The sequence below is a fragment of the Maylandia zebra genome, linkage group LG9, assembly GCF_041146795.1.
Source record: "Maylandia zebra isolate NMK-2024a linkage group LG9, Mzebra_GT3a, whole genome shotgun sequence".
Classification (NCBI taxonomy): Eukaryota; Metazoa; Chordata; class Actinopteri; order Cichliformes; family Cichlidae; genus Maylandia; species Maylandia zebra.
The window spans coordinates 37,257,174-37,270,109 of NC_135175.1; the positions used below are offsets into that span (position 1 = coordinate 37,257,174).

At 47.0% G+C, this 12,936-nt stretch overlaps 1 protein-coding gene across 2 annotated transcripts; it reads left to right on the plus strand.

The window, feature by feature from the left end:
* On the plus strand, positions 1 to 12,458 carry LOC101476113 (uncharacterized). Of its 2 annotated transcripts, XM_076888615.1 has the most exons (8): positions 1 to 133; positions 1,868 to 2,134; positions 2,366 to 2,919; positions 2,993 to 4,126; positions 5,635 to 6,735; positions 8,603 to 10,313; positions 10,908 to 11,070; positions 11,405 to 12,458. In XM_076888615.1, exons 1-6 carry the CDS (start codon positions 1 to 3, stop codon positions 9,134 to 9,136), a joined length of 3,723 nt encoding a protein of 1,240 aa, XP_076744730.1. In that variant the 3' UTR covers positions 9,137 to 10,313; positions 10,908 to 11,070; positions 11,405 to 12,458. The 2 variants fall into 2 exon arrangements, with proteins under 2 accessions (XP_076744730.1, XP_024659472.1); XM_024803704.2 differs by having other exon boundaries at positions 8,603 to 11,070.
* Positions 12,459 to 12,936: the final 478 nt, after the last annotated feature.

The following is a 12,936-nucleotide window of genomic DNA, read 5'->3' on the forward strand; positions in this document are numbered from 1 at the left end:
ATGATCGTTGAAGGACACAGGAGGGAGGAGAGGAGGAGGAAGGAGGTGGGCTGTCAGAGCGAGGCGGCCGAGAGGAGGGACGCCGCCGTCCAGGTGGATCTGCTGACTCAGCAGCTAAGCTGGAGACACTTAGGTGAGACTCAGGGACACGTGATTTATCACCGTGCTCTCTGAAACACGGAGCTTCAAACTCATATCCAGTCCAACGTGTCTGTAAAGCAGCACTGAAAACAAACCAGCTGCATGTGAAACACATAGTTACACGGACTCAAACACAGGAAGCCTGCCAACACACAAGCCGTTACGCTGGTCGCTATAGCGATGCACCATAGTGCAGCTGTAATAACTGTGTGACGAAGGGCTCGACCTGAGGAAGGAAGAACCTGATTCCACAGGCTAGACATTGGCCCAGGTCCCCTGTGGCACCCAGAGGCCACGCAGAGCCGGTCCACACAGATCCATGCAGAGCTGGTCCACACAGAAGTCGCTCCGGGTGGTTTCCTCTGAGGGCTCGAGCCGGCGGACGGACTCAAGGTTCGTCTCTGTGAATGGTGGGTAAAAGGGGGCTTGCCTCGTCGCCGAGCGCCATCTTCGGGTTTAGAGCCTGTGGGCGTCTCACTCACCCGGCCACAGACGTGGAGTCACGGGTAGAGTCACAGTCCACGGCCTTTGTTCTGAAGCCACTTCACAGCTGAGAAGATGGTGAACTTCCTGTTCCTGTCCCACACCTGCTGATTAGAAACACCTTCTGCCCCGGTAAACACACCTGAGCAGACACACTGTTTTCTTCCTCACAGATGTCTAAATTTACCCAGAATTCATTGCAGTGCTGACATTGAGACCCTTGATCGCTTCATGGCCAGGTGCTCTCTGAGTTATTAGTCGTGTCCAAATTCATGGGCTGCATCCTCCTGAGGACCCGGCCTTCACGGTCTATGGGGGCCGGGTCTTCAGAAGGTCGGGTAGGCCGGAAGTAAACGGCCGTGAAATTGGACGGTCCAGCCTTCAGATTAGCGTCACCGCTGTCTCGGTGGAGTTTAATAAACTCGGCCGTCTGCTCCTTGCTATCTAAAATATAACAGGACACTGGAGTAAACTCTCGACCATCTGTTTAATCAGTTTTCTGTTTGACGTTTATTCAGCTGTGTGAAAACCAAGGAGGAACCCACCCGGGGGATTAATAAAGTTTTATCTAATCTAATCTAATAATGTTAATCTCAGCCAAACCGATTTACTCATAAACAAATAAAACACTGAAAAAAAGCCAAACAATAACATTTTAGGTTCTCTAAGTGACTTATATATTACGTTTAACCCGAGCAGCGAAAGACCGAGGTGATCTGAAAATGATGTGCTGGGAGTTTGCTGTTCTCGGCGGCTTCAGTGACCCTCGAGCTCCCGTCGAGCTGGTGGGCAGCAGAAGTCTCTGAAAACATCGAAGCACTTTTGCAAATATGCGATATCTTGATAAACCGAGCAGATATTAAAAGTTTACACAGCTACATTCTCGCCTGAAAATATGTTAAAAGTTTATTTTGTGACCCAGAGAGAGTAGTAACAGTAATATTAAAACTTAGTAGCGGCCGCCATTGCCAGAAACTGGAGTTTGGCTGGGCTGCGCTATGAATTCTGGGATATGGTGGGCCACAAAGGACACACCCGACCCGTCCTTCAAATTCGGGGAAAAGCAGGACGCATTTGTCGGCTGCATTCGGAGGAGTCTACGAATTCGGACAGCCTTCGGCGCGTCGCTGTGATGTAATCGTTCTACAAATGCGTCCTCGGGAGGATGCAGCCCATGAATTTGGACACGCCCATTAACTGTTTGAAGCAGAGCGCGCTCACACGTACGCCTCTCCCCTCTCAGGTGTTTCCTGCCACTGTGGCGCCTTCCAGGTGGATGAATCAGCAGGGGGCGCTCTGCTGCAGCTCTGCAGGAGTCGGGCATCACGCTGCGGCACCGACCGCCCCGCCCTGCTACCCAGCGTGCCTCTGTTCTCCGAGCACTCTGTTCTGCCTCCCCCGACTCCTGCGGACGTCTCGGCTGCTCCTCCTGGACTCATCGCTCCCCTGAGCCCGGGGCTGGCCGAAGAGGAGGAGCAGGAAGAGGAGCAGGAGGTGCACGTACCTGAGGGTAGGTTTTGTAAGTGTCAGGTTAAATGAGATGTTTGAAGATCGAGTCCACTCAGAGCAGGAAGCCTTTAATCTGCTCATGTGTTCTTGACCTCCCAACCTTTCATCCTTCAGCCTCCTCTCACAGGAGATTGACTCTCTGCATCAGTCAGTATCTGGGTTATTGATTAGTGATCGGTTCTTTGTATTAATCAGTATTTGAACATTAACTTCCTTTACTCTTCTCCTGCAGAGGAGAGACTCTGCTCTGAGAATGTGGCATTTAAAGAAAAGAAGAAGATGGTGGGGGGGAGGTGGCCTGATGGTGGTGAAAGACAAAAGTCATCACTGGCTGACAAATCGACCAATCACATCGCAGGAAATGCGGCCGGGAAGAGGAGGAGACTAAAGATTAAGCTTCTGAAGAAGGATGAGGAGTCCCACACCAGCAAGCGAGGAGAGGAACAAACAACCAGGATCCAGGAGAGGAAGGAGAACGAGGGGCAGGAGGAGGAGGAGAGAGGAGGGGAGGAGACCATGAAAGAAAGGGGAGGAGTCAAATCTGTCATAATAAAGACTGAGGAGGGTCGGAGACCGAGGAGGATGGTTGGCCCGACAGTCAGATACCTGCTGGAGTCTGAGCAGCAGTCACATGGGCCAACAGCAGCCAATCACAGCAGAGCGAGCAGAGATGTGCGGAGGAGAAAGATGGGGAGGCCGAGGAAGGAGCAGAAGGAGCTGGATGACAGCAGCACGGTGGAGTCCTCAACAGACGGAGGAGCAGAGAGATGGTGGAAGCTCTGCCAGGTCAGTCCTTCACTTGAACGTCACATCACCTTTGTTTCTCTGACCTTTGACCTTCAACTTTACCTGTCTCCAGGTGTGTGGTCTGAACGTCACCAGCCAGGCGTCTCTGGATCTCCACCTTTCCGTCCACAGACCGGCTTCTAGCTGCGCACAAGCTGCTGCTGACCAACAGCAAGAACAAACCAATCACGCGCAGGGTGATGCAGAGGAGAGGGAGGAGCCTCAGAGGCAGAGGAGGACAGTCTGCCAACCAATCAGGTACCTACTGGAGTCGGAGGAAGTGTCACATGGTTCTGGAACAGCCAATCAGACCAATCAGGAGGCAGCTACCAAACCCACAAGAAGGAGAGGAACATCAAAAGATGCTGTTGGGGGCGGGGCTTCAGAGGTGATTGACAGGCCTGAGACTAATGCTAAAGACACAGGTCACATGGTCACAACAGGAGGAAGAGAGGAAGGAGAGGAGGAGCCTCACAGGACAAAGAGGACGATGGTTGGCCGACCAATGAGGTACCTGCTGGAGTCAGAGGAAACAGGTGGTGTCAGAACCTCCAATCACGATGCAGAAAACAAACCCACACAGCGCAGGCGAAGACCAAAAAATGTTTTTGATTTCAGTGAGGCTGGGGGCAGGGCTTCAAAGATGACTGACTGTTCTGATACTGAAGATAAAGTAACGGATCACATGGTGTCAACGGGAGGAAGAAAGGAAGGGGAGGAGCCTCAAAGGCCCAGGAAGCTCCTCCTCACAGCACCCACCGAGGCTCCTTATTGGTCAAGAGACATAAACCGTGCGAGAACACGTCCCAGCTGGTTGGTCGACTACTGGACCCTGAACAGGAGTGGGAATGGAAGGAGGGGGACAAAGAGGAGCAGAGTGGAGGACGACGACGAAGAAAGGGAGGCGCAACAAGTCTGTGTGGAGAAGGAGGAGGAGCCTCAAAGGCCGAGGAGGACGATGGTTGGCCCACCAATCAGGTACCTGCTGGAGTCAGAGGAGACAACACGGGGTTCTGGAACAGCCAATCAGACCAATCAGAAGGCAGCTAACAAACACACAAGGAGGAGAGGAAGATCAAAAGATTCTGTTGGAGGCGGGGCTTCAAAGATGACTGACTGTTCTGACATTGGAGATAAAGACACAGGTCACATGGTCTCAACGGGAGGAAGACAGGAAGAGGAGGAGCTTCAGAGACCAGGAAAGACGGTTAGTCCACCAATCAGATGCCTTCTAGAGTCAGAGGTGATAACAGATATTTTACAATCATCCAATCAGGATGCAGAACACAAGCCCATGTCTTCTGACCTTTACTTGAACTTTACCTGTTACTACAGCCTCTTTTTCTACCTACTCGGATCGACTTGCCGCGGTTTTCAGGTTTCCTATTAGTTCGTAGTTCCTGGTACCAGGTGATGTTCGGCCGGCGTTCCAGGAAATTCGAGCAAATATGAAAATGTGCCCCTGATTGGCCAGTCAGTGGCTTCCCTCGATGAGTCGTGATGGCGTCTCATTCACAAAAATGAAAAGCGCCATTTTTGAAGTTGGGTAGCGACAGAAATGGCTACAAAAGCAATGCCGTGTTCCCGAGTCTGACGCCACAGACCAAGCAGCGGGTCCATCGCGCCTCGACGTCCACCTTTATTGGTGTTGCACATTAATTGCTATAACAATGACCACGTACATTAAGTACTTACCAGATTGTAGTGGAAAACCAGTCATGGCGAGTGGTTCCGAGTAGGTAACCATGGAAATTAGGGCTGGGTATCGTCACTGATCTCTAGAATCGATTCGATTTCGATTCATGAGGTCCCGAATCAATTCGATCCACAATTCGATTCGATTTGAATCGGGTAAATTTAGCCTGAGACAGTCAGAAATATTATAATTCAGGTCATGCATCAGTACATTTCCATATTTTTATATCTATAAAAAGAAAGCTGATACTTGCGGGACTTTATCAAAGGTGTGAGCATCACAGCAGAGGGCTTTGTGTCAAAGTAACTGAGGATAAAACACAGAAAAACATGAAGGCGACTTTCCTGGCCTGGATTTTAACAGATGACCTTAAAAATATTCTGCAGTAGATCAAAAACGAAAGAAAACCATGAATCAACACATGAACATGACCTGATGCTGCTGAAGTGAAGCAGAGCAAAGTTTACAGAGGTTTGATTACAGGCACAGCTGAGAGTTTTGCAATTTGCATCATTTTAAAAAGTTTAAATTTGCTCAGTATTGAACAGCAGAAATGAGGCTTTCTTCTCAGAAGTAAGTAAAAGGACAAAAACAGCGGCCAACAGCCTGTAAACAACGGTAGAGTTGTGCGTAACAAGCAAGCGAATAATGCAGAAAACAGATTTTTAGACGGGAAACTGTTCTTGAAGTACAGAGAGAGAGAGCTGTGCATGAAGTGTGATTTTTATCGTGGTGGAAGCAAAACAGCAAAAATCAGAGTGAATTCTTTGTGTTTTGTGTTTCCATCTTTGTACAGAATCCTGCTCTCATTTAACCTGAGATTCTGGCATTCCGGGCAAAATAAATTTATCCAAGCTAGAATCGATTTTAAACGATAAATTGATAATCAAAGCCCACCCCTAATGGATGGGCTTCTTCTTTCCCGACTTTTAACCAGACTTTTCTGCCCCTTTTGTCTTTAGTTAGCTGTAATTAACCCAACGCTCACCTGACCTTTGTCTGACCTTTCCCCCCTGCAGGCGTCTGCCCTCCACCCGTCCGTCCACAGACCAAAGCAACCTTTCGGCTGTCACCTCTGCAACAGGAAGTTCAGCTGTGCCAGCGGGCTGTTCCTGCACCAATGCGATCAGCACCACAGCAATATAGGTGGTCTCTACAGCAACGGATGTGGGGCGGCCCTGAGCAACGCCCAAGCTCCTAAAAACAAACCACAAAAACAGACCACCCAGGATGACAAGGAGGAGGAGCCTCAGAGGCCCAGGAAGCCCCTCCTCACAGCACCCACCAAGGCTCCTTTTTGGTCAAGAGGCATAAACCGTGCGAGAACACGTCCCAGCTGGTTGGTCAACTACTGGACCCTGAACAGGAGTGGGAATGGATGGAGGGGGACAAAGAGGAGCAGAGCGGAGGAGGAAGAAAAAGAAGAAAGGGAGGTGCAACAAGTCTGTGTGGAGAAGGAGGAGGAGCCTCAAAGGCCGAGGAGGACGATGGTTGGCCCACCAATCAGGTACCTGCTGGAGTCAGAGGAGACAACACGGGGTTCTGGAACAGCCAATCAGACCAATCAGAAGGCAGCTAACAAACACACAAGGAGGAGAGGAAGATCAAAAGACTCTGTTGGAGGCGGGGCTTCAAAGATGACTGACTGTTCTGACATTGGAGATAAAGACACAGGTCACATGGTCTCAACGGGAGGAAGACAGGAAGAGGAGGAGCCTCAGAGACCAGGAAAGATGGTCAGTCCACCAATCAGATGCCTTCTAGAGTTGGAGGAAACGTCACATGATTCTGGAACAGCCAATCACACTGATCAGGAGGCAGTTACCAAGCTCACAAGAAGGAGAGAAAGATCAGATGCTGTTGGCCTCTGTGAGCCTGGGGGCGGGGCTTCAGAGATGATTGACAGGCTTGACGCTAAAGTTAAAGACATAAGTCACGTGGTTGAAAAGGGCAGAAGAAAGGGAGATGAGAAGAAGGAGGAGCCTCAGAGGCTGAGAAGGACGATGGTCGGCCCACCAATCAGGTACCTGCTGGAGTCAGAGGAGCTGTCACGGGGTCAAAGAACAGCCAATCAGGACACAGAAAACAAACCCACACACAGCAGACGGAGCCCAAAAAAGGTTGGTAGCCACAGTTAACTGATCAATCAGGAGGCAGCTAACAGCACCTGCCATTAAGTTCTTAGGTCGACCATATTAAAGATTGAACCCATCTCTAATGATCGGCTATGTACCACAGGCCTTCAAGCTGGCTGTAGTTAAACCTTTACTCAAAAATCATCTCTAGACCCAGCAGTCTTAGCTAATTATAGGCCAATCTCCAACCTTCCTTTATATCAAACATCCTTGAAAGAGTAGTTGTCAAACAGCTAACAGATCATCTTAGACTTTTAGAGACTTTCTATTGTCATTGTGCAGTTTCTTGCACAGCGAAATTGGGTAGCTGGATCACAAAGGTGCTAAAGTAAAAAGAAGAGAAACCAATATACAACGAAGGCAGAAAATAAATAAATAATTAAATCAATAGCTGGGATAGGCTCCAGCGCCCCCCGCGACCCTGAAAAGGATAAGCGGAAGCGAATGGATGGATGGATGGATGGATGGATGAATCAATAGAATAAAATAAAAAACAGTGTATATGTATACATATGTGAGTGGAACTATATACATGGTGTATGTGGAGGAAACATTGAAACAGACTGGGACCAAAATAATTGCACAGAACATGGAAAGACTGAGATATTGCACATAGATGATCAACAGCAGTGTCAGGGTGGATGTGTTGGGGAAGTCTTTACACACTAGTTTGCATTAAGAGTTCTGACAGCCCACGGGAAGAAGCTGTTCTTTAGTCTGTTGGTTTTGCACCTGATGGATCTGAGCCTTTTTCCAGAGGGCAGGATGTTGAAGAAGTGGTGGTTAGGATGGAGGTGGTCCTTTATAATTGCCCTGGCTCTGGAGAGACATCTTGAGCTGGCAATTAAGTCCAGGGAGTTCTGATGACCCTCTGTAGTCTCTTCTTGTCAGCTGTTGTGCAACCAGCGTACCACACAGGGATGGCGTGCACCAGCACACTCTCGATAGTGGCACAGTAGAAGGACCTCTGCAGAGGAGTGGCTTATTTGAAGAGTTTCAGTCAGGTTTCAGAGCTCATCACAGCACAGAAACAGCTTTAGTGAAGGTTACAAATGATCTTCTTATGGCCTCTGACAGTGGACTCATCTCTGTGCTTGTCCTGCTAGACCTTAGTGCAGCGTTCGATACTGTCGACCATAATATCCTATTAGAGCGATTAGAACATGCTGTAGGTATTACAGGTACTGCACTGCAGTGGTTTGTATCATATCTATCTAATAGGCTCCAGTTTGTGCATGTAAATGGAGAGTCCTCTTCACACACTGAGGTTAATTATGGAGTTCCACAGGGTTCAGTGCTAGGACCAATTCTGTTTACATTATACATGCTTCCCTTAGGCAGCATCATTAGAAGACATAGCATACATTTACACTGCTATGCAGATGACACCCAGCTCTATCTGTCCATGAAGCCAGATAACACACACCAATGAGTTAAACTGCAGGAATGTCTTAAAGACATAAAGACCTGGATGGCCGCTAACTTTCTGCTTCTTAATTCAGATCAAACGGAGGTTATTGTACTCGGCCCTGAAAAGCTTAGAAATATGGTATCTAACCAGATCCTTACTCTGGATGGCATTACCTTGGCCTCCAGTAACGCTGTGAGGAACCTTGGAGTCATTTTTGACCAGGACATGTCCTTCAACGCACATATTAAACAAATATGTAAGACTGCTTTCTTCCATTTGTGCAACATCTCTAAAGTTAGAAATATCCTGTCTCAGAGTGACGCTGAAAAACTAGTTCATGCATTTATTACTTCCAGGCTGGACGACTGTAATTCATTATTATCAGGAAGTCTAAAAACTCCCTGAAAGCCTTCAGTTAATCGTGACCTTTCTCCTCTGCAGACGTCTGTCTTCCACAGACCGAAGCGCCCGTTCGGCTGTCACATCTGCAACAGGAAGTTCAGCCGTGCCAGCAGACTGTTCCTGCATCATTGCAATCAGCACCGCAGCATCATAGACAGTTCCCAAGGCAACAGAGTTGGGATGGCCATGAGCAGTGCTCGAGCTTCTGATGGCAAATGGAAAGAAGGAACCCAGGGTAAGAACGAGAATGGGGAGGAGCCTCAGCGGCAGCGAAGGAGGAGAGTTGGCCCACCAATCAGATACCTACTGGAGTCAGAGGAGTTGTCACATGGTCTTAGAAAAGCCCATCAGAGTGCAGCAACCAAACCCACACAAAGGAGAGGAAGAATGAAGGCTGGTGGTCTCACTAAGGCTGGGGGCGGGGCTTCACAGATGATTGATAGGTTTGAGGCTACCTTTGCCACAGACAGACAGACAGGTGTGCACAGGCAGACTTACCTGGTTCACAGAGACTTGCAGGATTGTCAGGTGACCATCTCCCCCTGCTCTGTCACAATGCAGCGCCTCCTCTGATTGGCTGATTACGTTCTTGTTAAACATGTTTGTTTTAATTTTTTCTATGAAGTCTGGTTTCAGTGATTTTAGGTGTGTGTGTGTGTGTCACACTGTTTTTGAACAATAAAATGAAATAATGTCCTGCTCCTTTTTTCTGTCCTGCTGTTCATGGTTTCTAATGAGGTCAAAGGTCAGGCTGCACCGCCCATGGAACTGCATGATGTCAGAGAGGGGATATCCTTATATGGTCGCATCAGGCTCTGAGTAATCTAAATCAATGTGGGCCATGACCCCCTGGTGGACGTCACAGGTACTGCAGGTGAGCCTGGAGCCATCACTGCGTAGTACAAATATCACAAATGCTACAATCAAACCGAAGTATTCGAGTGTATTTAGCAGTAGTTCCAGTCCTGACAGAGAAAGTCCTCCCTGCAGAGTCCTCCATCATCATCATCGTCACTGTGTGATGAGTTTAAATAAGAATCAGTTTTCAGATTATATAGCTTAAAGTGTCACCATGACGACCAATCCTCATCCTCGCACTCAGGACCACTGGAGGACACCAGACTGCAGGACAGGTGTGGTGCAGGTAAACTCGGCCTCACTGAGAAAAACACAAGAACAGAGCTGTTTATCATCTAACACAGCACATAACAGGCAAGGCACGATTGTCCAATCAGCAGCCTCCCTGGTAACACCTTTGTGTCTGTGATTATAAACTAGACTGATGCTGCTGTTCAGGAGTCTCCTCCACTTTCACTGCTAGCTCGCCTCATCTGTTAGTGTCACTGACCTCTGACTGCCCGCCTCAGTAACGTGACCTCTGACCTCTCGTCTTCCTCACTAGTTCAGCCCCATTTGGCGCCTCAGTGATCACTCACATGCTGCCGTTAGCTTCACACAGGTGAAGCACACCTTCAGTTTGTGACGGGCAGCCAATTAGACAGACGCTGGCTCAAAGGGGGAGGGGCTGCACATCTTGTTAAAGTCAGAGGGCTGCAGCTCGAGTCATTCTGCTGCGCAGTGTTATAAACATTACGGTAATGCTCCAGCTGCGGTCTTTATGGGAGAAGGGTCTGGCTGCAGCCACTGGGAGCGCCATATTGGGACCTCCACAGTAACCGGAAACACGTGACCTCCACAGTAGCACTGCACGGATCATCGACTGTGGAAACCTTGCAAGTGGATCATAAAGGTTGGCACAGAGTCTTTCATGTATAAATTTGCCGTTAATAATTATATAATTTTAGAAATCATCTAGTTTGCTTACACTGATTACGTTGGCACTTTGTTAGCGTTACAACAACGGTCAGACCCCCGAGGTATCTAAACTTTAGTAAGACTGCACTTTTGACACCTCTGGTTAGCATTTAGTGGTCAGTTTCAAACGTATTTGATTTTTGCTTCTTATTGAACTACTTTTCACGATCTGTAACATCAATGCACATTGTTCCATTTACTGCGTATTGCACTTTGTTCACGTCTTTCATTCCACCTGCATCAACGCTGTAAAGTTTGTCACAAAGAGATTTATACATTTATAAATACTACTATTCTCTATTCCATTCTGTTCTGCTTTTTTATTGCCCAGATTTTTGTTAGCGTTTGTTAAATTGTCTGTTATATGTCAATAGATACGTATGTCACAAATAAAAGTGTCTGGTAAATTATGTTTTCGTAAAGAATTTTCTCCCCAAATCTCTAACATGCTAACTGTAACATGTTATTTCTGCTAAAACCTGAACTTAAAGGTGTATATGGTGTTTATCTGTTTTTCTCTCTGTTTTAGATGCACATATCAAATTGGAATTCTGCCTCCAAGCCAGAATTGCAGGAGTGCACCACGTGTTGGCTGTTTCACTGCCCTCTGTGCCCCACTCTCAGCCCTACTGTCAGGGCAAAGATTGAGGAGCAAATAAATGGACACATTAAAAATGCTTTGCCTTTCAAAGGTATGTTGGTATTAAATAAACCTCATAGTTAAAGTTATAAATATGCACTTCTTTTCAGCACCTCTGCAGTGTCTTTGTTGACTTAAAAGCTGCTTTTCACATTGTACAGTTCAGTGCATTCATCAGCTAGAAAAAAGTGTTTTCATTAAATATTTTTTCCTGTTCACCACATTTCCTGACAGCTCTTGTGATCCACAACATTTTGCTTTCATTATTGAGGATGGCTTGGGTATTTTTGTTCATATGTACAATCTGATTGTTAGATAAACTGATTGCATTCTGTACAACTGCATTTAAATTACATATTGTTTTTGTTTTTTTTTCTCTCTTACAGACAGAATGATATGCCGGTGCACTTTCACTGCCCTGTCTGCAACATGACAGTCATACAGCGTGGGGATATGGCAAGGCAATTATTGTCATGTCAGCATTCAGGACTGCTCCCCACTAAACTCTCCGTGAAGCCCCGCCTCCCTCCCGCTGCACTCTCCGTGGAGCCCCGCCCCTCTCCCGCTGCACTCTCCGTGGAGCCCCCCCCCTCTCCCGCTGCACTCTCCGTGGAGCCCCGCCCCTCTCCCGCTGCACTGTCCGTGGAGCCCCGCCTCTCTCCCACTCAACTCTCCGTGGAGCCCCATCTCCCTCTCGATGTCTCGTCTCCAGCATCTAAACCATTTCCTGAATCTTCAGTAGAACATTCATGTGCTCGTCCCTCTGTGCTAAATGAAACTGCGGCTTGTGGAAAGTCCATGAAAATGAAACGCCCTCACTCTGGTCTTACTCTTCTTACAAAAAAACTTCAAGACTCACATGATGAGGAGGCATTCAAACAGGTCAACAGATGTTTGCCTGGCCTGTCATCTGCAGTGTTTGTGTAGAGGGACTTCCTCCTCTTTGTTTCTCAGTTTGCAGAGGACATGGAGCTCTTTTTAAAAGCATGTGCTGACGAGCAGAGACTACAGGTCAATGTGATGTTTGACACTTGATGGACAGATGAAGGCACTGGCTGTTTGTTTGTGGTTTTTATGTGCTGTTTGTTTTTCAGTGTACAGAATTCCAGTTAAGCTTATTATAAAATGTTGTTCACTTGTTTCCATACTTATAGTAAAAATTTTAGTGTAAATGTAACAGCATTGTTTATACTTGTAACTTCAAAGTAAAAAGGTTACAGTTGCTATTAACATTTATGTTTTATCCTGTAATCAATAATATTTTTATACATTTTACGTATAACCCTCTGGGCTCTGTGCTGACTACTACACTGCAGTGGACCAAAAGAATGACACAGGTTTGATCTTAAGGGTCTAATAGTTGTGTGTTGTGCATGACATTGCAACGCAAACATGTATTTGCAAGACAGACTGGAATAAATTATGACGCATCAAATATTACACAGGCTGCAGAGAATTTTTGTTGATACAGACTGTTGAGCTTTGAGTGTCACAGTCAAACTTTGCTTTGAAGCACCTGCTAAAAACACTTTGACTCTTGTAGAGTAAAATATGATTATAGTAAAAAAATCAAAGCTGCAGCACATACAGCAACAAAAACTGTTAGTAAATGTGTCCTGGAGTTTATGCAGGTGCAGAAAGTGCTGCTGCTGTAAGTCAGCCTAACAGCTTCTAGATCACTTATTTTTCTGGAAAGATGGTAAGAAGGGCATCACTGCTCATCTCTACAATCTCCCAGATCTTGGAATACAAGCCTTTGTCCCATGAAAATCACTTCACAGTAGTAGGAGACCTCTAAACCTACAAATGAAGAGTGATCCTGGAAGAAAAAGGGCCCACACTATAGTGACCTCAACAATTGCAAGACAGCTTTGTCCCCGATGCTTATATGAAAAAAAATAAATAAATACGAAGATTT

Bases quoted from the DNA above. Each gene is read 5' to 3' on its own strand.
- LOC101476113 (XM_024803704.2), top strand. From the start codon at position 1: ATGATCGTTGAAGGACACAGGAGGGAGGAGAGGAGGAGGAAGGAGGTG. The intron at 134-1,867 runs GTGAGACTCAGG...CTCCCCTCTCAG, and splicing joins GCTAAGCTGGAGACACTTAG to GTGTTTCCTGCCACTGTGGC. The intron at 4,127-5,634 runs GTTAGTCCACCA...TCCCCCCTGCAG, and splicing joins TTCAGAGACCAGGAAAGACG to GCGTCTGCCCTCCACCCGTC.